Source organism: Trachemys scripta, chromosome 2 (assembly GCF_013100865.1).
Source record: "Trachemys scripta elegans isolate TJP31775 chromosome 2, CAS_Tse_1.0, whole genome shotgun sequence".
NCBI classification, from domain to species: Eukaryota; Metazoa; Chordata; order Testudines; family Emydidae; genus Trachemys; species Trachemys scripta.
The window spans coordinates 222,979,031-223,005,763 of NC_048299.1; the positions used below are offsets into that span (position 1 = coordinate 222,979,031).

Consider the following 26,733-nt stretch of genomic DNA (forward strand, 5'->3'; position numbering starts at 1 on the left):
ACAACCATTCTTTATCAGGCTCAATCAATTTTTCCTTTGAATGACAGTGACATGAAAATATAAAATGAGTACACAATGGTCCATATCCTCAACTCATGTAAATCAACATAGCTCCACTTCTGGCCCTAATGATACTAACTGCATATTTGCTAATTTATTATTCCACTTAATTAAACAGTTCATCTTCTCATGCATTAGCTTTGTTTTTAGTTTTTGTTTTGCTTTTTTGTTCCATAAACCCAACACATCAATGATGCAAAGCGCTCTCTGCTTTAAGGGACAAATCCTATCCATGCGCAAAGCAACAGTAAGGAGGCTCTATTCAGGGGATCCGGGAGCGTGGGAGCCAAGATGCATCCCAAGTCAGATCAGGAGCTTCAATACTATTTGTGGATTCTCTCTGAGTTGTAGTTTTAGTGTCTGATCCTACAAGCCATATGCACAGGCATTCTCATGGAAGTCAGTGGAGTATATAATACATGTGTGGCTCTCATAACCCTAGATGCTAGATCAGCTTAGCTACCAACAGCTTCTTCAATAGGTTTATGATTAATCTTTTACTACTAAAGCTAAACTATTTTCCTACTGACTAGTATTTAAATTTTTATTTCAGGAGAATCTGACTTCTGTTACACCAATTTAAATCCAGATAATCTACTTTGAAGTCAGTGGAGTGACTTCGGATTTATGCTGGTATAAAAGAGATCAGAATGTGGCCCAAGGGGCTCTGGTAAAAGTCTCTCTTCTTTTGCAGGGAAGAGGCTTGTAAATTAACAGTATATCAGTTTGTTTCCAGTTTGCTATGCTAGTTTTGAAGGCCTCGTTGGTCCAGAGATTTCTGCCGTGGTTTCTTTGAACTCTTTATGATACCTTTTGAAGATTGGCTACTTCTGACAGAGGGACCCTCAGGTCATTGTTGGGTCTACTTGATACCTTTACCTTTTTGACCCTTCTTGTCTGAGTCACATGTTATTGGTCATGATTTCAATGACAGATAACATGCTGATGGTTTCTAGTCTTGCAAATATTTTCAGGAAGTGCAGGCATTTCAGTCGTCTTGCCATTTCGATGTTTGCTGTCCATCCACCCTGGTGTGCAGAAACTCCTGCTGCTGCCCCACGGTATACATAGGGAGTTGGGTGTTTTGGAATCATCTGCACACAATTTAAAGCATCCTTTACAATGTATGTGTTATGCAACTGCTTGGTAGAAAATTGATCCTAATAATATAGAATATTTCTAGAAATCTTGTTACTTCATCTCATTATTACTGGGGGGAGGGATAGCTCAGTGGTTTGAGCATTGGCCTGCTAAACTTAGGGTTGTGAGTTTAGTCCTTGAGAGGGCCATTTAGGGATCGGGGGCAAAAATCTGTTTGGGGATTGGTCCTGCTTTGAGCAGGGGGTTGGACTAGATGACCTCCTGAGGTCCCTTCCAACCCTGATATTCTATGTATCCTGTTATATTGCAGGGCATAGATTTTGCTTACTGTACGAACAGACTCCTATAACTTTTGTTTCAAAACCACATGAAATTAAAAACATGGAAGCAGAAAATATTTTCTTTTCAGCTCTTTTTTTCCAACTTTTTAATTTAATTTGTCTTGATTTCCCTTTCAAGTAGCGCAAAAGAGAAATCATGCCTGGTATCCATGAAAAGGAGTAGTTATCCCCACTGTACTAATCTGTATGGAAGAGTCTTATATCATTGAATAGAAATGATAATCTTGTTATTAGTTTTTGAAGCATCTAATAGAATGTTATGGACAGTTGTTTCCCTACCACAGAATTCTGTACAATGGTTTAAAAGTATGAAAACTAACTCATTCTTTGTTCAGTTCTATAGGTTTTTAGAGTAGTTTCTATAAACTATTAAATTTCTGTGGAGCAATTGTCTTCACCTGTGTTAAATTCTATAGGACTTTTCTATAAGGGAAGCATTGGGAATATGGAATGTGTTAAACAGAGACCCCATTTACACTTGATCAGGACTCAAATTAAAGAAATAGTTTAAATATGGTTCCAACTAAACTGACTCGTTATGCAGACAGATTGGCTAGTTTGGCTGAGGCAAGCCATGCTAAAATGATATTAAAAGTTGTGTTGTAGCCTATGTAGCCCTCCTGTAAACAAGGGGCATTTTTTATGTAAGCTCTATCCTCAGTGGCTAGTATAGCAGTGTTAACTACTCTACAAAGTCCATGTTAGAAACTTGTTGAGTTAAGCTCATTTTAAATACAGTTTCAAACATGATTCTTTAATTTGGTTCCTAGGCTAGTATGGACGGGGCCCAAGGTCTCAATCTTGCATGGTGCCAAGCACAGTGTCTTTAAATTCTTTAATTTGTAACAGGGACTTAATTTGAAGTATATGAAGTTCCTTTGACGCCTATGGGACTACTTGTGTAAAATTAAGACCCTGCTTAAGTGTTTTACCAGATCAAGGCCAGATTGCTCAACTTTTTGTATGACTGAGCCCTGAAGACCTCAAGCATGTAGGTGCTGATTCAGAGAGATGTTAAACAACATGCCTAACTTAAGTGCATGAGTAGCCTCACTGACTTCAGTGGGTTTACATACTCAGGCACTTTCCCGAATAAGCGCCATACAATGAAGTCATGCTTCCCAGCTTGTCATATTGTGTCAGGAAAGATTACAAGTACCTGCACTTGTTTATTCACCACTGGTTGGCAGGTTTAAACTATTTTGTGGTTATGGACTGAAATCTCAGGTACTGTTTTTATCCCTTTGTTTGTGTTGAAGGACACAGGTGTTGTTATCAAGATCAGTAAAGCAAGTAAGCAAGTGACTATTTTAATGTGTTTAATGATAACTTTCACAGACCTGAAAGAAAATCTGAGCAGCCAATGTGTGAAGAGCATGAGGATGAGAAAATTAATATCTATTGTTTAAACTGTGAAATACCCACATGTTCAATGTGCAAAGTTTTTGGTGCCCATAAAGACTGCCAGGTTGCTCCTCTCAAAAACGTTTATCAGCGACAAAAGGTAAATATCTTTTTGCTTCTAATCATAATGACCCCCTCAATTTAAAGGGACACTGTCTACATGAAATCTAGTCAGCTAAAAAAAAGAAAGTTCAAAGTGCAAAATCTTCCCCTCAGCTGCCCTGCCAATTTTGTGGTTTTACAATTCATATTTCTGTGGTGTCGGTTTTTGGTTGTTTTGTTTTTTTAAGTTGTTTTCTCCCCTCTTGCCATGTGAAAGACCCAGACAAATCACCAGAGAAACCGACTCTACAGAGTGAAATATTTTACAAGAAATTGAGAAAAGTTATATTTTTCCTGTCTAATTTCTTTCACTTATAATTACATACATATTAGCTGTAATAATAGTAAGGAAATACTTTCAGACAGACGTGTGATTTTTAAGCTGATCTCCCTTTACATTTCTCAGACTCTGTTTTCAGTCCTTTTAGACCATGAGCACAGGCAGGATTGCCAGCAGAAGTGAGGGAGAGAGCAACCCCACTCAAGTCTAATAGTTTTATATTGGATGCTTCTCTTGTTTCTGTTTAAATAGGGATCTTTAGGGGGAAAACCCTTTTTTGCTAGGAATGTTAAATAGCTGGCAGCTCTTTGTGTGCCCTGTATCCTCTGCCATTACTGTCACTAGTAAAAGACTTGGTTATTTATTTTTAATACAGTATTCATTTAAAGACTGACTCACTGGGATATCTACACGAGATAAGGAGCTCTGTGTTCCCTCACATTCCTGGGTCCCCCATTCACCCCAGGCCAGCAGTTCTGTATGCTCTCCCATTTCCCCCATACCAGGGTCCTCCATCTGTCATCGTGCCCCCCGCACACACACATCAGGGGTTCTGTCTGCCCCCTCATTTCCTGCCCCCCCATTCCAGGGGCTCTGTGTGGGACACAATTCCTCCTTCCTTCATGCCTCTCCATTGCTCCCTTGCCTTGCACCATTCTTCTTTCTTCTTTTTTTCTCATTCAGTGTGTAAACCTTTTTAAACTTTGTTGGGAGGATGGGCAGAGCTAAGATGAGGGGTGTTGTGTTAGGAGGGATGTGTGGCTGCCATCAACCAGCAATTACAGAGGTGGTTGAACATGGTAGCTCTGCTAACTGGATGCCAGGGGCTCCATCTATCCCCCATTTCCCTCTTTTTTTTGTTTTTGTTTTTTCTGGTTTTCACCATAATCAATGGGGTTCCTGCCCACTGATTCCTCACATATTCCCAGACATTTGGAATGGATTGGGTGTGGCATTCAGAAGTTATCATGTTACAGCTAAATGTTAGCACGGTGAGTGTAAGGCCGTGCAAGCTTGGCCAGTTAACAAATTCATACAAATTATAATTTATTCACAGATAACTCAGGAACAGAAAAAGGAGCTAAATTAATGAATAATTTATTCACTGTGAATAGCTTGCCTGAGACTGCTGCAAAACCAAATTTTTGTACCTAATTACCCACATTGCCTGCTCAAAAGGTGCTTTATGCATGTACAAATGGATATGCCTGTACATTTTTTCCAGTGCATTTTTAGAGGCTTTCAAGGCGTCTCACAATTTTTTAGAAATTTTCATTCCAGGAAAAGTCTCAATTTTCATTCTAGCTCAGGATGGAAACAAAATGTCAAAATACCAGAATTTTCCATAGGATGGAAATTCAATTTTTTCAATCAGCTCTAGATCTGAGCCACTCATCCACTGTCTTTGCATCTCAGGTTAATGTGCTATTTTGTGAACAGCGCATGAGAAGAAAGCATATAAAGTAAAACTGCAGACAGTACATATTATTAACTCTGCATATGCTCATTCTCCTACTCCTGTTTAGTCTGAACTCAGTGATGGCATTGCAGTGCTTGTGGGCAGTAATGACAGAGTGCAAGGAATAGTAGGTCAACTGGAGGAGACCTGCAGGACAGTAGAGGTAAGTAATGCAGCTTGAGTTATGTGTTGAATGTGACATGCAGGAACATATCTGGTTGTTAATGATAATTTTCATGCATTTATATAATTTGCTTCTTCCAACAGGTTCCCAAATTATTTTGCCAAATGACTGTATATATTACAACAGTGCTGCCAAGTCTGATGATACTGTATTGAGTTTCACACTTGCAGGAATTTTTTTTAAGCTTCTCATGATTTCCTCACATCCTGTAGCAATCTCACAAACTATTCCCCTGATTTGTGGCTGTCTCCCGTTACGCGTTGGTTAACATAAAACATAAAACAAGTTTATTAACTACAGAAAGATAGATTTTAAGTGATTATAAGTGACAGGAAATAGATCAAAGCAGGCTACCTAGCAAGTAAACAAAACTGCAAGCTAAGCATAATATACTAGATAGATGGGGTTTGAATTAGCAATTTCTCACCCTGACTGATGATACAAGCAGGCTTGCAGATTCTTAAGGCACAAGCTACATCTGCCTTTCATCTTGGATTCCCTTCCTCCGTTCCAAGTTCTTTGTCTTCCGGAGCTTCTTTCAGGTGCTGAGTTGTGGGGGAGTGAAGGCCAGTCATGATGTCACTCCCCACTTTATATAGTCTCTCCATATTGCAGGAACCCTTTGTTTTAAGTTAAGTTCCCAGCCTAGTTTGTGGAAAAATACAAGTACCAAAATGGAATTCAGTGTCATGTGGTCTGGTCACATGCCCATGCATGCCTTGCTGAGTCATAGCAGCCATTATCCATAGGCTGTCTGAAGCATTCCCAGGAAGGCTAAGTTCTTCTATGGTTTATTGTCTTTGTTGATGAGCCATCAGCGCCATCTAGATTCTTCATTGTTGTACCTGAAATGCTAGTTCTTCTTCGAGTGATTGTTCACGTCCATTACACATTAGGTGTGTGCGCGTTGCGTGCACGGACGTCGGAAACTTTTTCCCTCAGTGGCTCCTGTCGGGCCGGCAGGGCCCCCTCCACCCCTGCCAGAGCGGCGCCCTGCTCTAGCGTATATATATCCCTGTGGGCCCGACCCTCCCTCAGTTCCTTCTTACCGTCCGTGACGGCGTTGGAACAACTCTGTCTCTCGCTTGAGAGTGTCCCTTAGCGTTAATAGTTAGTGTTCTTCTTAGCAGTATCAGTTCTTTCGTACCTAGTGTTAATCTTAGTAGTTAACAGTTCTTTAGTAGTAGTTAAGCTCCTTTGTGTTAGGTGTTTGGTCGATCCCAACACCGGCCCTGGGTGGCGGGGCATGCCACATGCCCAAGGCTTCAAGGCTTGTGCCACGTGCCACAAGCCTATGCCGATAAGCGATCCCCATGACTCGTGCCTCCGTTGCCTGGGGGAAGCACACCAAAAAGTGCACTTCAAGATCTGTAAGGCCTTCAAGCCCAGGACTAAGAAAGAGACGGACTTTCGCCTTAAGCAGCTGCTCATGGAGGCTGCATTACAGCCCTCCATTTCGAATCAGGCCACGGCACCGTCAACTTCGGTATGGAGTGCCCCGGCATCGGTTTGTGATCCGGCACCGGCGGGACACCATAAGCTGACGGCACCGTCACAGCAAGACCACCCCCGGCACCGGTCATCTTCGCCGGCAAAATCGAAGGGCCAACCCAAGGCCCGAGGACACTCCCCACATAAGAGGGCAGCGCCTGCAAAGACCTCGAATGCGCCTAAGGGAGTGGCAACCCCAGAACAGATCCCTGTGCCAGTGGCTCCGGCGCTGAGGGGCCCATCGAGCCCCAGGATAGGTGCATCGAGTGAGGAGAAAGGGCTGGAGGAGCTTTTGGAACAGCCCTCCACCCCGGACATGTTTGAGGCAGCAAAGGACCTCATCGAATTGTCCGCTGTGGGCCCCCTCCAAGCCAAAGATAATCCACCAAGACGGCCGTCCAGAGGCAAGCCAGCAATGGCGCGCCCATCACGGTCACCATCTCGGCACCGTTCACGGCACCGTTCCCGGTTGAACTCCACCTCAGTGGACTCCCGGTTACCCTCGGCGCAGAGGGCCGCACAGCTGTTGGGCCCCAACAAGCGCCCGACACCGACCCAGCAGCCCTACTCGAGTGGGCACTGGGACGTGTCAGCCACGCAATCCCCGAGACCGACCACTTGCAGTCGTTCCCGGTCCCGAGGTCATCGGTACCGCTCCAGGTCCAGGTCGGCAAGACGTTACTCTCAGTCCCGGTCATGGAGGTACTACTCTCCGACCCCGGACCGGCACCACCGTGGCCATTCAGGTCACCGTCTGTGGTTTCGGAGGCAGACTTGGGCCAGTCCAGCAGATTTGCCCACAGAGCACCGGCCGGTAGGGAACATGAAGCCGCTTGGCACCAACAGTGGGGCCAGCGAAGACAATAGCCATTCTGGACCCTTTGGGCCTATCACCAACAAGGCCCCTCGTCCAGGACCTCGAGATCTGGCCCCTCGAGACACCGGTCCCACTCCCCGCAAGGGCGCCCCTCCTTGCGCAAGGAGGCTACGGTCTCCAGACCACCGGAGCGAGAAAGAGCCGACTCGGCACCGAGCCCGGCACCGTCTCAGGCCCTCACTATAGGACAGATCCCAGAGGAGCGCCCACTATGGGAGGAGTTGCTGGAAGAGGAGGACACACAGAAGGCCCTAACCTCTTCTTCCTCACCAGATGAGGCTGTGGCAGGCATGACAGTGTCCGGCCCTCCCCTGATTGACCATCGGGCACACCAGGATTTGCTCCGCCAGGTAGCCCTCAATCTGGGGTTGCAGGCGGAGGAGACTGTAGAGCAGGAGGACCCCATGGTTGACATCCTAATCCTGGAAGGCCCCTCCAGGATTGCACTCCCGCTCATAAAAACAGTACAGTCGAATTATAAGACAGTGTGGCAAACACCGGCCTCCAGCGCACCAACTGCGAAAGGCGTAGAGAGGAAGTACTTCGCCCCCTCCAAGGGGTTTGACTTCCTTTTTTCTCACCCAGCACCCTGTTCGCAGGTTGTCTCTGCGGTCAACAAAAGAGAGCGGCATGGCCAGCAAGCCCCGGCCCCCAAGGCCAAGGAGGCAAAGCGCTTGGACTTATTTGGGAGGAAGGTCTACTCATCCAGGGGCCTCCAGTTGAGGATTGCTAACCAAAAGCGATTCTGAACAGACACATTTTCAATTCTTGGGCATCAGTCTCCAAGTTTAAGGACTCCCTGCCCCAGGGTTCACAACCAGAGTTCGCTGCCCTGGTGGACGAGGGGAAGGCAGTAGCCAAAACCTCTTTGCAGGCCTCCCTTGACTCCGCGGACGCAACAGCCAGGACAATCGCGTCAGGAGTGGTGATGAGGCACTCGGCATGGCTACAGGCCTCAGGCCTTCCCCCAGAAGTACAAAACACCTTGCAAGACATCCCGTTCGAAGGGGCAGGCTTGTTCTCAGACCAGATGGATGCCCGATTGCATAGCCTCAAAGACTCTCAAGCAACCCTCAAGTCGTTGGGAATGCACACCCCAGTGACACAGAGGAAACCCTTTAAGCCCCAACCGCTGCAGAGGCAATACCACCCTCGTCCTAGACCGGAACCGTACCGCAGAAGGGGCAGGGATAACAGGTGTAGATGTAACAACACGCCTAACCAGGGCCAAAACCACGGCCAAGGCAAACTGCAGCCGGGAAATAAGCAAGGGTTTTGAAGCTGCATTCGAGGACAGCGTACCGACCCTTATACCGGATCCTCCTATATGTTTTAGGGACCGCCTGTCCCATTTTTACCGTGCTTGGTCCCGTATAACATCGGACCACTGGGTCCTTCGCACGGTGGAGGCGGGATACACCCTTCAGTTCTCCTTGCCTCCTCCCTCCCACCACCCATCCCCGTCCCTCTTTAGGGACCCCTCTATCGAGCAACTCCTTATGCAGGAGGTGCGGACCCACCTCAAAGTAGGAGCAGTGGAAGAGGGCCTTCCGGACCTAAGAGGGAAAGGGTTTTACTCCAGATATTTCCTCATTCCCAAAGCAAAAGGGGGCCTCCGTCCCATTTTGGACCTACACAAACTAAAAAAATTCTTGGTCAAGGCACGTTTTCGTATGGTCTCCCTTGGCGCTATTATCCCATCCCTGGATCCGGGGGATTGGTACGCTGCCCTCGATATGAAAGATGCGTACTTTCACATCGCCATCCGCCCGGCCCACCAGCGGTTCCTGCGCTTCACCATCAACCAACACCATTTCCAATTTACGGTCTTGCCCTTCAGCCTAGCAACAGCCCCGTGAGTGTTCACGAAATGCATGTCCGTGGTGGCAGCCTTTCTTCAAAAAAGAAAGATGCAGGTATACCCGTACTTGGATGACTAGCTCCTCGCGGGCAGGTCAGAGGACGAAGTCCGCTCCCACGTGGCACTGGCGTTACAGGTATTCCACAAGCTCGGTCTACTGGTCAATGTACCCAAGTCCTCACTGATCCCCACACAGAGACTGGATTTCATAGGAGCAGTCCTGGACTCGGTGGCGGCACGGGCAAGCCTTCCAGTGTCACGGTTCCTGGCCATTCAAAGGGTCGTAAGCTCCATCCAACATTCCCCACGACCACGGCCAGATGCTGTATGCAACTCTTGGGATAGATAGCGGCTTGCATACATGTAGTCAGACATGCCCACCTAAGACTCAGACTGTTATAGTTGTGGCTGGCCCAAACGTATCGCCCCAACAGAGACCCCTTAGACCTAGTAGTGACAATCCCAGCTCGGGTGTCGAACTCCCTCCGCTGGTGGCTCGATCAGCAGCAGGTTTGCGAAGGAGTCCCTTTCCCCACCCCGCAACCCATTCTGATGTTAGTAACAGATGCGTCGGACCTGGGTTGGGGGGCGCACCTTGGGGACCTGCGGACCCAGGGCTTATGGTCCAGGGAGGAAAAGTTGCTTCACATCAATCTGAAGGAGTTAAGGGCAATTCGCCTTGCCTGCCAGACCTTTCACGCTACCATAGAAGGCCACAGCATGTCAGTTCTGACGGACAACACTACCGCCATGTTCTACATAAACAAGCAGGGCGGGTCCCGATCCTCTCCCCTCTGTCACGAGGCGCTCCTCCTATGGGACTTCTGTATAGCCCATTCAGTCCACCTGCTGGCAGCATATCTTCCAGGGGTCCAAAACGGGTTAGCGGACCACCTCAGCAGGTCCTACCGCATGCACGAATGAACTCTGAGAGAGGACGTCCTACATTCAATCTTCCAGAGGTGGTGGTTTCCCCAGGTGGATCTCTTCCACCAAGGACAACAGCCAATGCCCGCAGTTTTATTCATTCCAGAACCTCAGCCCGGGCTCATTGGCAGATGCCTTCGCGATTCAGTGGGGCGGGAGCCTGAGGTATGCCTTCCCACCATTCCCGCTCATCCACAGGGTCCTGCTCAAGACCCGCAGGGACAAGGCGACAGTCATCCTCATCGCACCGGCGTGGCCACGCCAGCATTGGTTCACGACCCTGCTGGAACTGTCTGTAACCGCCCCGATTGCCCTCCCCCTCCATTGTGACCTCATCACGCAGGACCGTGGTCACCTACTCCACCCAAACCTACCGTTGCTACATCTCACGGCGTGGTATCTCTCTAGCTAAACACTACAGAACACAGTGCTCCCACCAGGTCCAGCAAATTCTTCTTGGTAGTAGGAAGCCCTCCACAAGAGCGACCTACCTTGCCAAATGGAAGAGGTTCTCCCACTGGTGTGAGCCTCATCACATACAGCCTCTACAGGCCTCCGTCCCATCAATACTGGACTACTTGCTGCACCTCAAGCATCAAGGGCTCACCCCCGCCTCAATTAAAGTGTATCTGGCCGCCATATCGGCATTCCACCCCAGAGAGTAGGGGGTTTCGGTGTTCTCCAACCCCACGGTAGTCCGATTCCTCAAGGGGCTGGAAAGGGTCTTTCCCTACTTGCGCCCGCCGGTCCCTGCATGGAATCTTAACCTGGTCCTAACTAAACTCATGGGGCCACCCTTTGAACCCCTAGCCTCTTGCTCCCTCATGCACCTCTCATGGAAGGGGAAGGTAGCGTTTCTAGTGGCCATCACATCGGCTAGGAGGGTATCGGAATTGAGAGCCCTCACTTCGGAACCCCCTTATACAGTTTTTTATAAGGATAGGGTGCAACTGAGGCCGCACCCCAAATTCCTTCCGAAGGTGGTCACGCAATTTCATATGGGGCAGGACATTTGTTTACTGGTGTTCTTCCCTAAGCCCCATACGGATCCAAGCCACTGCAGCCTGCATACCCTCGATGTCCGTAGAGCTTTGGCATTCTATCTGGAACGGACCAGGCCATTCCGCAAGTCGATGCAACTGTTCATTGCCATTGCAGAGAGAATAAAAGGCCAGCCTATCTCAGCGCAACGCTTGTCAGCATGGATTGTGCTTTGCATACGCACATGCTATGAGCTCGCCAACGTACCAACCCCGGAGATCAGGGCTCACTCGACTAGGACCCAAGCGTCCTCGGCGGCCTTCTTGGCACAGGTTCCACTCCAGGAAATCTGTAAAGCAGCGACCTGGTCGTCGGTGCATACATTCACAGCCCACTACGCAATCCATCATCAGACCAGAGAAGACACGGTGGTCGGCACGGCTGTGCTTTAATCAATTGTTCCTTGACTCCTACCCTCCTCCAATGGTAAGCTTTTGAGTCACCTAATGTGTAATGGACGTGAACAATCACTCGAAGAAGAAAAAACAGTTACCTACCTTCTGTAACTGTTGTTCTTCGAGATGTGTTGTTCACGTCCATTACACTTCCCACCCTCCTTCCCCTCTGTCGGAGTCACCGGCAAGAAGGAACCGAGGGAGGGTCGGGCCCACAGGGATATATATACGCTAGAGCGGGGCGCCGCTCTGGTGGGCGGGGGGGGGGGCCCTGCCGGCCCGACGGGAGCCGCTGAGGGAAAAAGTTTCCGACATCCATGCATGTGACACGCGCACACCTAATGTGTAATGGACGTGAACAACACATCTCGAAGAATAACAGTTACAAAAGGTAGGTAACCGTTTTTTGTGGGTGTTTTCAACTTCACATCATCTTTCAGTAACACATACATAGCAAAACTTTATAACTTGATAGCACAAACAATCCAACGAGATATTAATGTTTGGCAGATTAAGATTTTTAGAATGATACCTCACAAGGCATACTTTGTACAAAATGCCACATAATTATATCATAATCATACCATAATCATATTACTGTGGTGAATGTGGGGTGCACTACCTTCAGTGGACATGGAAAAGAGTCGATCACAGTCCTGTTTAACAGCTCTTTACATATTTGAAGACTGTTATCAGGTTCTCCCTCCATCTTCTTTTCTCAAGACTAACATGCCCAGTTTTTTAACCTTTCCTCATAGGTCAGGTTTTCTAAACCTTTTATAATTTTTGTTGCTCTCCTCCAGACTATCCTCAATTTGTCTACCTCTTTCCTAAAGTGTGGTGCCCAGAATTGGATGCAGTAATCCAGCTGAAGCCAAACCAGTGCCAAGTGGAGCAGGACAATTACCTCCTGTGTCTTATATGTGATATATATATATATATATATATTGTTAATATACCCTAGAATTATATTAGGCTTTTTTGCAACTGCATCATTGTTGACTCATATTCAATCTGTCATTCACTATAACCCTCGGATCCTTTTCAGCAGTACTACCACCTAACCAGTTATTCCCCATTTTCTAGTTGTGCATTTGGTTTTTACTTCCTAAGTGTAGTACTTTTCACTTGTCTTTATTGAATTTCATCTTGTGGATTTCAGGCCAATTCTTCAATTTTGTTAAGGTCATTTTGAATTCTAATCTTGTCTTTCAAAATGCTTGCAACCCCTCCCAGTTTGGTGTCATCTGAAAATTTTATAAGCATACCATCAACCATTATCCATGTCATCAGTGAAAATCCTGAGTAGTACCAGACTCGGGACTGATCCCTGTGGGACTCACTAGGTACATCCCCAGTTTGGCAGTGAACCATTGATAACTGCTCTTTGAGTACCGTCTTTCAACTCATGGAGAGCTGCCTTCTTCTGTTGTGTGAGCCAAAGGGCAGGTAGAGGTCAAGCACATGTAGGTGGGAAAGAGCACATATTTGATCACAGAACAATGGTTAGATACACTGTTAGGGTACTGCAAAAAGGATAGTCTTAGCAAAAGCCCATTTACTCTGGCAGATTAGAGACCTCAATATGGTTGATGTGAAAGGGAGAAGAAACTCATGCCTGGCAACTCCTAATTACATTTGTGTATTATATTAGACCGAAGGGTGTCTTTGTAGACTGAAATAGTTAGAGACATTGTTGCTTTAACTTAGTAGCATAGGAACATGACTGAGATGTTAGGGTCCAATCCTGGAAAGTATTGCGTGCCATCATCTCTCAGTGAAATCAGCACATAGGATCAGGAACACAGCATCTCCCAGGATTGGGGTGTAAGAGATTGATATTCATCTGCAGACTCATCCTATCCATTGAAGCCAAGAGGAGAACAGATCCGTATTTTCACCAGTAGTTTATCTCCCCAGACATTTCAGGAGTGTGTGTATTTATTTACCTTGCTTTAGGTATACTGAAAGTAAACTACTTGTTCATGAGTTGTACTGCAAGGAGACCACTTTTTTTTTTTTTTTGGTAAGGCTTTTGCTCTGAGAGAGCTGGGATGGATTTCATTCTTTTGCTAGCACAAGTGTCTTTCATGCAGTTCTTCCAAGATGTTTGTATCAATAGAGCAAATAAAGATCACTATTCTGGTCAGTTTGGGAGCAGCACAGTTTGACGGGCCGTGGAAGGAGCCCATATGGAGAGTCACTTTAAGGTCAGACCCTGATGAAACACCCAGTGAACCCATCGCACACCAAAAGAAGGGGGGGAAATAACCTCCTGATCCCTCCAAATAGGAGAAATAAATAGCAGTAAAGACAATATTTATAGGTTCTAACTGGCAAAAAAAAATGAATTCCACAGTCCAATGCATAATTGCCAAGGGCACCTATTTCCCTGTGCAACCAGAGTAAGGAAGAACAGATAATGTCCAGAATTTGGTTCAAAGAATATAAAACCGTTAACCCACGGAAATGAGAGAGGGTATAAGCGGCAAAATCAAAACTTTGTAGTCAAGAAGCCTTTGCATTGCAAGGATGAAATTGGCTGCTATCGGGAGTTTGCAGACAGAAATGAGCCTTTCAAGTAAGTTCAGTGTAGAAATTAAAATAGTACAAAAGCTTAGATTTCTTTCCCTTCAGATTTGACTAGTTAATCCAAAACCAAGACTTCAAACATCTAAACTGAAGTTTACAGAGAACACTCCATTAAAAAAATACATAAATAAATACAGCAATATCTGAAATTAGCTTTCTCAGAGTCATTCACTCATATGTAGAACCCACCTTTTGAACTACAAATCACAAATAGAGATTGATAGAACAAGAAGTGCAGAGCCCGTCTACCTTCACACACCTTAACAGGCTTTGCATCCGTAAAATCAGAGATTACAGAAAACAGAGATTACAACTTTACATAGTGCTTCCACTTCTCATTGCAGACAAATCATACTTCTTGCCATCACATGACCTTCATTTGAATTTGACCTTGAAGGCTCAGATGAACAGGTGGAACCAAGACACCCCAGAATCAGGCTTGCTGGTTTTTCCTATCCTCTACTTAAGTCGACACATTGCACTACTTACACTACTTTAGAGTGAGCAATACAGAAAGTACGTGGTTAGGTTGCTTTTAGCTCTTGTAAACAGTAAGCCCACAGTTCTAAATTTAGCTACAGTTTCTATGCAAAGTTTTAAAAAACAGGCCAATATATATTCAAATTACAACAAACTACCAAAAAGTAACACAATTTCACGTATTCTTCTGAGAGCCACAATGAAGTATAAAAATCTATATAATGGTAAACCATAATGAAAAAAGAAACAAATATTTAGGACTATAAAATGTGAGAGTCAAATAATAAATAAAGTAGGAATTTCCATAATCCTGTCTATATTTGTATAGATATGATACTTACCATAGTATACAATTTTCAAATGCTCAGAATTTTGGTCAATCAAGCCAATATTTTTCAAAGCAAGCAATGGCACTAGGACTTAATGATGAGTGTTCCGGGTCTCATCTTGTAGCTCTTTTTAATGTAGCTGTTTTTAAAAAAGTGTGGTGAAAATTTTTACAATTAGAGAGTGTATTTTTTTTTACTTACTCATAACTCAAAAACTGATGAGGTGGTTTGGTCAGACTTAAAAAAAACCCAAAAAACTGTTCACACAGATTAAAATATGAAAAATTTCAACACAAAATGTGAATATTTTGGAAAACAGGGCATAGTGGAAACTGTTTTGCAACCTGGACATACAGAGTTTATTACCGATGACCTCTGTAATAGATGCTGATTGCAAATTTTAATGTAATAAAATACCAGATTATATATATAGAGAGAAGGACCTCTTAGGTCATCCAATCCCCCAACCCATAGTGATATGAAGAATGTTTAACACCCCCCTTTTGTGGAATGATGCTTGATGCTATGTCCACTAGCAAATGACCTACTTTAAGGTTCAGGGAACGTAGTTGTAGACAGTCTGAAATGGAGGACAAGGGTGGAACAAGAGGAAGGAGAGATATGCTAGGTAGGAAAAAGAATGGGGAGGGAAACTGTAAAGGATGTACAAGGGGAAGGGGAAAGAGACTGAAAAGGAGGAAGGGAAAATACAATGGTACTCAACAACTGTTTATTTGATTTTGGCACATCTGTCATAAACCCCTAACTACTGCAAAAAATCATGTGGGATCTTTAACTATCACAAGGGATCAGGAGCTAAGTTTTATGTCTCATTTGAAAGATGTCAGCAACATAGTGGCCCCAAATCTTCATGGGGAGTTCGTTCAGTCACTACTCCTAGGGAAGAGCACCACATATAAATTCTCCAACACTACTTCCCACTGCAGGTTATGTTCAATCCAAACATGCATCAACCCCAACCTTTTTTTAGCCTGTGAGTTCTGCTAAAATGACAACATGAACGACCATAGGTACAGCACAGGCATATTTACTACAGTAAAAATAACTATACTAAAGAAATATTATTTAGGTTGCAAAGTCAACTGTTTGAAAGTTAGGAAAAGCTAGAATTTAGGTTGGAACCTTAATTTGCTCCTATTTTGTGCATTATTATGATAACATGACCACATGTTATTTTTGGCACAGGACCTCTGCCTCATTCAGTGCACAGTAAAAGTAGTATAATTGACACCCATTTTAAGCCCCTTCATGCTACCTGAGTGATGTAAAAGGGTCTTAAGTGTAAAGGATAAATAGGACCTCACAGTCTCAGTAGCATTTCAGGAGCTCTGGTAGTGATGGAATTTTTTTCTAGAACTCATTTGAGCTGATCTGTCCTGTTCTGCTCATTTGGCTGTTAATATAACAATTATCTTCCTGATTTTCCTATGAACTCTTAAGTATTACTACAAACATAACACAAATGTCTTTCACCTTTTTTAGAATGCTGGAAATGAAATAGTCTATTTGTTTTTAAAAATATTCACAAGTATTCACAAAACTTTTTGTTCAAACAGATTTAACTTAGAAAATTACAAAAGTCTCTGGGGTCTTTAAAAAAACCTTGTATTGTTCAGAAAAGGATTTCTTTGATGAAAACACTTCCAAGTAATTGTAAAAATAGAAACACTTTTAAGCCACATAACACTTTTAACATAAAACAAATGATTCACAGGAATGCTGCAGAAGACAAAAAGAGCAACTGTGTGAAAAATTTGATTATCTGTATGCAATACTGGAAGAAAGGAAAAATGAGATGACACAAATAATCACTAGAAACCAAGAGGAGAAACTGGAACATGTCCGCTCCCTGATGAAAAAGTATGCAGATCACTTGGAGACAGTGTCTAAGCTAGTTGAATCAGGAATCCAGTTCATGGAAGAGCCAGAAATGGCAGTGTTTTTGCAGGTATATTTCAGAGGATTCTAAACAGAGGTAGGAAAACAGTGGGGGAAATTAATCACAAACAAATTGTGACTCACTTTTCAATTCAAGCACAATCCCTGTTTGTTCACTTCCCAGTGAACATATACACAAACGAGTTTTCATTCACAACAATGTGCAGAAATGATTTTTCTTCATTTGAATAACATGCAAGCAAAGGGTAAGCACGAGAATACGAGCATTTTCTATTCACACCAAAAATGTTGTCCTGTTTATAAGTTTTCAGTCATCCAACCAGGAAGCAGAAATAATATTTTCATATATATTTATATGATCCCCAGCACTGCAATATTTGAGCACCCCCCCCCCCCCCGATTCTATATATGGATTTAGCCATTTCACCTCTGTGAGGTAGTGGAGTATTATTATCCCTATTTTGCCTATGGGCAGTTGAGGCACAGAGAGGTTAAGTGACTTGCACAAGGTCACACAGGCTATGGCAGGGCCAAGAAGTTTTAGGTTACAATCCAATTCCTTAACTATAAAACTATTCTTCCTTCTTACTATGAGTTTGGACCTGCTACCACTGAAACCAGTGGCAAGCTTCCCATTGATTTCAGTCAAGTAGGATTTGGTCTCATGTGACTTTCCATCCTGGAATCTTAAAATCCCATTTGACCCCCCAGCAGGGAGGATCTTTTTTACAAGAACAATGTGCAGGAACAAGAATTCATCCTGAAGGGCAGAAAACCCTCTGTAGGATATGTGGAACTGTAAGGCGTCAGAACGAGAGGTGACCAATCACACACTGTGAATAGTCAGACATAGTCCGAGAAAGAAATATGCTAGAGTGAAATGTTCACGGAACAGTTATAAATAATGATAACTTTGTAAAAATTCAAAAGTCTATCCTCAGTTCATTTACACATAGCAAAAGGGCACAATGCATTGGATAAATTAGTCTGTAGGAAAAGTTTACCCAGTCCAATTTCTAGGAAACAGAAGTCACTGTCAAGGAGAGCAGGAGTATGTGGGTCATGTCCGGGAGGGAATATTGGTTGGGCTGGTCAGCTTCAGTTTTGCCACTGTGTGTGCACAGCATATGAGCCTATGTATCTATCTCAATAAAAGCAGATATTAAGGGCCTGATTCACATTTATACTTTACACTTCCAGAGCAGTATAAAGGGGTCTTAATGTAAATGAGAATTAGGGCCTAAAACACTCTGTTGTTCACATGTAAGCTAGTTCTAACCTCAGTCTAATCTTATTCATAGGCCTCAGAGCTCTCATTTATCATGAGAGCTCAAGCTAGCATATTTAGAAACAGCACATGTAAGAATCAGGTATCAAAGTATAAAACCTGTTTAATAAAACAAACCTTTTAAGCATTCAGTCATTTCACTTTTGTTTTCACAGAATGTCAAAGCATTGCTACAAAAGTAAGTACTTCCCATTTGAAAGGAAGTGTATGTTTTTGTTATTTATCATAAATTATCCATTTTGTAAACATTTATTTGCCAACCCAAATGCAAATGTAAATGACAAAATATCTCTATTTTAGAATTACTGAAGCATCTAACGCATTTCAGATGGAAAAAATAGAGCCTGGCTATGAAAATATGAGCCATTTCACAGTCAATCTCAATAGAGAAGAAAAGATAATAAGAGAAATTGACTTTTACAGAGGTATGTTAGCGATGTGACCAAAACTGCTTTCTTTCTTTTCAGTTGTGTGCAATTTACATGAAGATACCATGTAAGGAAAATTCAAATCAGATATTCCCTTCTATCCACCAATGTACCTAGATCATTTAACATAAATTTTAATCAAAAGTAAAACCCACCATGGTTTAGAATCATGTAACATGTTGATTCTTATTTTCCTTTAATATAGCCTAGTTCTTTCCTAAGGACCTGATCCGTCAGCCCTTACTCGTTGATTGCTCATGTAAAAGAGCTGTAGGATTGGGCCTGTATAGGTACTAGTCTGTCATTACAATGAGAAACAGCAGTTTTATGGACTGTCTGATATAGAAAATCATTAAAGAAATAGAATAACACAAACTAATAAAAGTAACTATGAATAATATATTTTTCTTTTTAATTATATCAGAGAAATTTCATTGAAAATGTAAATGGAGTTCAAGATCATACATTTATGGAGACGAACAAGGATGCCATTATTTCTTATACATTTAGGGATCTCCTCTGGTGTCATTTATATGCCTGATATTTCAGAATAGATGAAATAGTACACAGTTACTATTCTATGCTTAACTAAGTAGCATGCAAACAGGGCACCGTTATGCTTCAGCTTACAAAATGATGGGAAATCAGAGGATCTGAATAGTTGAAATAAACAGATTTCTCTCTTAAAATCTTGAACATCTGAAAATATAGAGAATCACAAAGCTGGTCCTCTATTCTTTACCTACTAACCTTAGGCTTTACTGTTACATTTATATTTCATATGATAGTAACACCATTACTAGGATGTATGTTAATATATAGTGTCAACATAAGAAGGTTAATCCTGAACTCCTAGTACATCTAACACTCCCACTGAAGTCAATGGGGCTCTGTTTTCAGAGGGCTTTCAAGATCAGGCTCAAGATGACTTCGTGTATCAGTATATAAGAAAATTCCTCATTGTTATAACTTTGTCTAGTTTGCAATTCGTTCTTGGTATCTTCTTAGTCATACAAAACATGTAAGCCAATGAAAAGGTTTAGTAAAATCTTCCTGAGTGAAAGATAAGACTCTCCCTACCTTTACAAAATATATGGTCAGTTTGAAACTACAGTTAATACATCATGGGATCATAGAAATGTAGGGCAGGAAAGGGACCTCAAAGTCATCTAGACCAGTGGTTCTCAAAGCCAGTCTGCCGCTTGTTCAGGGAAAGCCCCTGGTGGGCCAGGCTGGTTTGTTTACCTGCCACATCCACAAATTTGGCCGATCGCGGCTCCCACTGGCCACGGTTCGCCGTTCCAGGCCAATGGGGGCTGCGGGAAGCGGTGCGGGCCGAGGGATGTGCTGTTCGCCCTCTGATTTCCTAGTTGACTATCATATTGCCATTTAATTCCCATGTTGTTGATTACTCTAGACCCTTTGTATTAATTCTGTATCCTCACTGGTATTTAAAGCTCCTCTCAATTTAGTGTAATCTGTGCAGATTTTATAAACTTGCTGTATATTCCTTCCTCTACAAAGATGTTACTTGAGATCAGGACTAAAACAAATGTCTGAGGTTGACCACTAGACACATCCCTTCAAGTTAATAGTCTGTCATCTATCATAAGACTTTCTTTACAGTCCTTCAGCCAGTTTTCAATCCATGCTGACAGTGTTAATATCCAAGCTGATTTGAACTGATTTTGAGAGGAAGATTTCATGAAACACTGTGTCAAATGCTTTAATAAATCCAAATATAGTACATCTACTAATTTCCCTTCAGCCACTAATTTTGTATTCCTGACCGGGCCATTAAAAGTCCAGTTGGCCACCTGCAGTGGGGCAGGCAGGCTCCCTACCCAGCTCCTTGTGGTTCCCAGAAGTGGCCGGCATGTCCCTCTGGCTCCTAGGCTGAGGGGCGGCCACGGGAGCTCCGTGCACTGCCACTGCCCCAAACGCCAGCTCCGTAGTTCCCGTTGGCCTGGAGCTATGGCCAATGGGGGCTGCAGGGGCAGTGCCTGCAGGCAGGGGCAGCATGCGGAGCTGAGTCACCTGGCCACCCCTGCGACTAGAAGACAAAGGGACATGCTGGCTGCGTCTGGAAGCTGCCTGAGGTAAGCGCTGCCCAGAGCCTACACCCTGCACCTCCTCCCGCACCCTAACCCCTGCTCCAGCCCTGAGTCCACTCCTGCACCAAACTCCCTCCCAGAGCCTGCACCCCCTCCCACAGCCCAACTCCCTGCCCCAGCTTGGCCACCCGGAGCCTGAACCCTGACCCCCTCCTGCAGCCCAATCTCCTGCCCCAGCTCAGCCACCTGGAGTCCACACTCCAACCCCCTGCCCCAGCCCTGAGTCCCCTCCCACACCCAAACTCCCTCCTGGAGCCTGCACCACACATCTCCTCCAACACCCCAAACCCCTGCCCCATCCCAGAGCCCCTTCCCGCACTCCAAACCCCTCATCCCCGGTCCAGAGCCCCCTCCTGCAGTCCAAACACCTCATCCCTGGCCCCATACCAGAGCCCACACCCCTATCAGGAGCCCGAACCCCCTCCCAAACCCCAGTCCCCCACCCCAGCCCAGAGTCCCCTCCCACACCCTAACCTCTCATTTCTGGCCCCACTCCAGAGCTCGCACCCTCCAGCCCAGAACCTATACCTTATCCCACACTCCAACCCCCTGCCCCAGCCCGGAGCCCGCTCCCACACTCTGAAATCCTTGGCCCCAGCCCAGAGCCCACATGCTGAACCCCTCATCCCCGGTCCCACCCCAGAACCAACACCCCCAGCTGGAGCCCTCACCCCCTTCTGCACCGCAACCCTCTGCTCCAGACTGGTGAAAATGAGCGAGTGAACAATGGTGGGGCAGACCAAGTGACAGATGGAGGGGGAATGGAGTGAGCAGGGGTGGGGCCTCGGAGAAGGGACGGGGCAGGGGCATGGCCTTGGGGAAGGGACAGGGAAGGGGGTGGGGCAAGAGTGTTTGATTTTCTGCAAATACAAAGTTGGCAACTCTATGCCCTAGGGGAGCTTCTGGAGGCTATTTACTAGGGCTGTCAAGCGATTAAAAAAAATTAATTGCGATTAATTACGCAGTTAAACAATAATAGAATGCCATTTATTTAAATATTTTTGGATGTTTTCTACATTTTCAAATATATTGATTTCAATTATAACACAGAATACAAAGTATACAGTGTTCACTTTATATTTATTTTTTATTACAAATATTTGCACTGTAAAAAACAAAAGAAATAGCATTTTTCAATTCACGTAATGCAAGTACTGTAGTGCAATCTCTTTATTATGAAAGTTGAGCTTACAAATGTAGAATTATGTACAAAAAATAACTGCATTCAAAAATAAAACAGTGTAAAACTTTAGAGCCTACAAGTCCACTCAGTCCTCTTTCTTCTTCAGCTAAATCGCTCAACCATTTGCAGGAGATAATGCTGCCCACTTCTTGTTCACAATGTCACCTGAAAGTGTGAACAGGTATTCTCATGGCATTGTTGTAGCCGGCATCGCAAGATATTTATGTGCAAGATGCGATAAAGATTCATATGTCCCTTCATGCTTCAACCACTATTCCAGAGGACAGTTGCTCTTTTAAGACTCCTGAAAGCATGCTCCACAACTCATCCCTCAGATTTTGGAATGCACTTCAGATTCTTAAACTTTGGGTTGAGTGCTGTGCTTTAGAAATCTCTCAATCCCACAATCTTCTTTGTGTTTTGTCAGATCTGCAGTGAAAGTATTCTTAAAATGAACATGTGCTGGGTCATCATCCGAGACTGCTATAACATGAAATATATGGCAAAATGCAGGTAAAACAGAGCAGGACACATACATTTCTCCCCCAAGGAGTTCAGTTACAAATCTAATTAATGCATTATTTTTAACGAACGTCAGATGCATGAAAGCATGTTCTCTGGAATGATGGCCGAAGCATGAAGGGACATACGAATGTTTAGCATATCTGGCACGTAAATACCTTGAAATGCCGGCTACAAAGGTCCCATGCAAACGCCTGTTCTCACTTTCTGCTGACATTGTAAATAAGAAGTGGGCAGCATTATCTCCCGTAAATGTAAACAAACCTGTTTGTCTTAGCAATTGGCTGAATGAGAAGTAGGACTGAGTGGACTTGTAGGCTCTGAAGTTTTACATTGTTTTGTTTTTGAGTGCAGTTATGGAACAAAAAAAATCTACATTTGTAAGTTGCACTTTTACGATAAACAGATTGCACTACAGTACTTGTATGAGGTGAACTGAAAAATACTGTTTCTTTTGTTTATCATTTTACAGTGCAAATATTTGTAATCAATAATATAAAGTGAGCACTGTACACTTTGTATTCTATGTTGTAATTGAAATCAATATATTTGAAAATGTAGAAAAACATCCCAAAATATTTAATAAATTTCAATTGGTATTCTGCTGTTTAACAATGTGATTAAAAATGTGATTAATCACAATTAATTTTTTTAATCACAATTAATTGTTTTGAGTTAATTGCGTGAGTTAACTGCGATTAATTGCCAGCACTACTTTTTTACCTCAGGCAGGGGGAATGTAACTGCTACAACACCCTGTGGCAGAATACAGTGTGTGTTCCTGTCCCCAGCACCTGTGGGGAGCCTACACTGTTGGTGGCACTGGCCGGCTTGCCCAGTCCTTGTGCTGAAGGCCTGTGCACAGAGATGCAACATGTGGGGAGACGGCTCCTCTTTGGTCTCTGTCTCTCTCTTGCATCATCTTCCTTCCTTTCGCATGCATCCAGGGCAGATTCCAGTCTTGGCCCTATGAGCGTCAGCTGAAATTAAAGCTGTACTGTCCCTTGAGAAAACCGTCACTGTGGGTCCCTTTAGCTATCAATAGACCTACTGTATAGTTACCATAGTAACTTCATATTTCTAAATCTCTGTGTTGTATAAAGAGCGTACCCCATGTATTGTTGTTTTAACCTAGTGCTGTGCTTACATGAATGTTTATTAGAGGAGGAGGGTGATGAGGAAGATGAAGTGATGGAAGGTGAAGAGTTTGATGAAGTCCGCACAGAGTCATCTGGTGAGGAGGAAGAGGTAGCTGAGAAAGTATCTCAGCTAGACTCAGAACCCAAGAGCACAACAGGAGGCCCTCAGACTGAATCAGCCCCATCATTACCACCAGCTGCCTCAGTTAGTCAGGTAATTGCATCCAACTATTCTCCGGCCTATCAGCTATGCTGAATGTTTCCTCCATTCTAGAGCACTATGAATGATCTAATCTGACCCGATAGATGCTGAAACATATGTCAGAAACATGTCAAAAATATAGCCCATTCAAGGAAGAAAGCAAAGATTTTACTGCCATTGCTTATATTCAAGCTGTGTATGTGTGTGAGTTCATTGGTTTAAAAAAACAAACAGTGTTTTCTTATGTAAATCAAGGAACATTTGGTTACTAAGATTTCATTTTGGAGCAAAACCCTTAAGGACTGACAACTCGACGCTCGGTTTTGTTGTTTGTTCTTTTGCTTAGTAGAAACTAACAGTTATAACTGAGATGAGAAGTAAAAACATGTATACCAAGAGAACTTCACATTTAGCATGCCTTCTGAAGAATTCATAAGCCATATTACCTGACCTCTCTAAACTTTTGTTCCTATGAATGACATTTACCTTCCTTTGGTGGTCTTGTCACTGGGGATATCATTTAGAAGTTCACGTCTCATAGTGTTAGATGCAGAGAAGTAAGTCTGTTTGTTATGAAATGGCAGCCCAAACACGTTCTGGATTTGAAATATCTTTATATTTGAAGCCATGTATTTAGGATATGTTTGCGATCTTTGTACTTTCTCTCCTGGAATACAATTCTCATAGACTCATAGACTCATAGACATTAAGGTCAGAAGGGACCATTATGATCATCTGGTCTGACCCCCTGCATGCCGCAGGCCGCAAGACCCTTCCCTGTACTCTACCGTTGAAGTCCCCAGTCCTGTGTTTTAGTGACTTCAATCGGCTGAGACTCTCCTGCTAGTGATCCCTGCCCCATGCTGCGGAGGAAGGCGAAAAACCTCCAGAGGCTCGGCCAATCTACCCTGGAGGAAAATTCCTTCCCGACCCCAAATATGGCGATCAGTAATACCCCGAGCATATAGGCAAGAGTCTCTAGCCTGACCCTTGTTGGCCATTATGTTGTTCATGTACCATTGCTTGGTTTTCCTTGACTACTATGTTTTATCATTAAACCATTCCCTCCATAAACTTATCCAACTTAATCTTAAAACCAGACAGGTCCGTCGCCCCCACCGTTTCCCTCGGAAGGCCGTTCCAATATTTCACCCCTCTGATGGTCAGAAACCTTCGTCTAATTTCTAGCCTAAACTTCCCCCCGGCCAGTTTGTATCCATTCGTTCTCGTGTCCACATTAGTACTAAACTGGAATAATTCCTCTCCCTCCCTTGTATTAACCCCTCTGATATATTTAAAGATAGCAATCATATCCCCCCTCAGCCTTCGCTTTGTCAGACTAAACAACCCAAGCTCCTCTAATCTCTTTTCATACGACAGGTTTTCCATTCCTCTGATCATCTTAGTCGCCCTTCTCTGCACCCGTTCCAGTTTGAGTTCATCTTTTTTAAACATTGGAGACCAGAACTGCACACAGTACTCCAAATGAGGTCTCACCAGTGCCTTATACAACGGAAGCAGGACCTCCCTATCTCTACTAGATATACCTCGCCTAATACATCCCAAGACCGCATTGGCTTTTTTCACCGCCACGTCACATTGCCGACTCATAGTCATCCTGCGGTCCACAAGGACCCCTAGGTCCTTCTCCTCTTCCGTTACTTCTAACCAATGCGTCCCCATCTTGTAACTAAAATTGTTATTATTCGTCCCCAAGTGCATAACCTTACACTTTTTACTATTAAATTTCATCCTATTTCTAATACTCCAATTCACAAGCTCATTCAAGTCTCCCTGCAGAGTATCCCTATCCTCCTCCGAGTTTGCAACTCCTCCCACCTTCGTATCATCCGCAAACTTTATCAGCCCACTCTTGCAATCTGTCCCGAGGTCAGTTATAAATAGATTAAATAAGATGGGTCCCAAAACCGAACCTTGAGGCACTCCACTAGTAACCTCCCTCCAACCCGACAATTCACCCTTTAATACGACCCGCTGCATTCTCCCCATTAACCAATTCCCTATCCACCTCTGGATTTTCATATCGATCCCCATGTTTTTCATTTTAACCAATAGTTCCTCATGGGGTACTGTATCAAACGCTTTACTGAAATCCAGGTAAATTAGGTCCACCGCATTTCCCTTATCTAATAAGTCCGTTACTTTCTCAAAGAAGGAGATCAGATTCGTTTGGCACGATCTGCCCTTCGTAAAACCATGCTGTAATTTATCGCATTTGCCATTAACCTCAAGGTCCTCAACTAGTTTCTCTTTCAGAATCTTCTCCAGCACCTTGCACACTACTGATGTTAAACTAACAGGCCTATAGTTACCCGGGTCACTTTTTTTCCCTTTCTTGAAAATAGGAACCACATTGGCTATTCTCCAGTCTAACGGGACTACCCCCGAGTTTACAGATTCATTAAATATAGTCGCTAATGGGCCTGCTATTTCCCGCGCCAATTCCTTCAATATTCTCGGATGAAGATCGTCTGGTCCACCCGACTTAGTCCCATTAAGGCGTTCTAGTTTTGTTTCTACCTCGGATGCGGTAATCCCCCATCCCGTATGCCCCTCTGTAACGGTGCTAGTATCCCTAATACCTTCATTGGCCTCATTAAACACCGATGCAAAATATTCATTGAGATATTGCGCCATGCCTAGATTATCTTTAATCTCCTCTCCGGCTATAGTCTTCAGCGGTCCCACTTCTTCTTTCTTTGCTTTCTTCCTATTTATATGGCTGTAAAACCTCTTACTATTACTTTTAATTCCCCTCGCTAAGTCCAACTCTTCCCGGCCTTTGGCCTTTCTCACTCTATCTCTACATTCTCTGACTTCGCTAAGGTAAGTTTCCTTACTGATCCCTCCCCTCTTCCACTCTTTGTACGCTTTCTGTTTTTTCCTAATCGCCCCTTTCAGCCGGTCGCTCATCCAGCTCGGTCTAAGTCTCTTGCTTAGTAATCTTTTTCCCTTTTTGGGAAACACCAATGACTGATACTTTGTGAGATCT

General features: G+C 44.0%; 1 protein-coding gene across 11 annotated transcripts in view; it reads left to right on the forward strand.

Annotated features, from left to right (window-relative positions):
- The window catches only part of TRIM55 (tripartite motif containing 55), a 60,156-nt gene that overhangs the window by 5,176 nt on the left and 28,247 nt on the right, over positions 1 to 26,733 (forward strand). For 10 of the 11 annotated variants that reach the window (XR_004644749.1, XM_034763010.1, XM_034763011.1 and 7 more), the window contains exons 3-8: positions 2,841 to 3,006; positions 4,815 to 4,910; positions 16,660 to 16,893; positions 18,288 to 18,310; positions 18,433 to 18,557; positions 23,542 to 23,732. Coding sequence is in view for 10 of the 11 variants with exons in the window: in XM_034763010.1 (XP_034618901.1) it covers positions 2,841 to 3,006; positions 4,815 to 4,910; positions 16,660 to 16,893; positions 18,288 to 18,310; positions 18,433 to 18,557; positions 23,542 to 23,732 (835 nt within the window). In the remaining variant the exon portion in view is untranslated. The remainder of the gene's footprint in view (positions 1 to 2,840; positions 3,007 to 4,814; positions 4,911 to 16,659; positions 16,894 to 18,287; positions 18,311 to 18,432; positions 18,558 to 23,541; positions 23,733 to 26,733) is intronic. The other variant, XM_034763017.1, reaches the window with a different exon arrangement.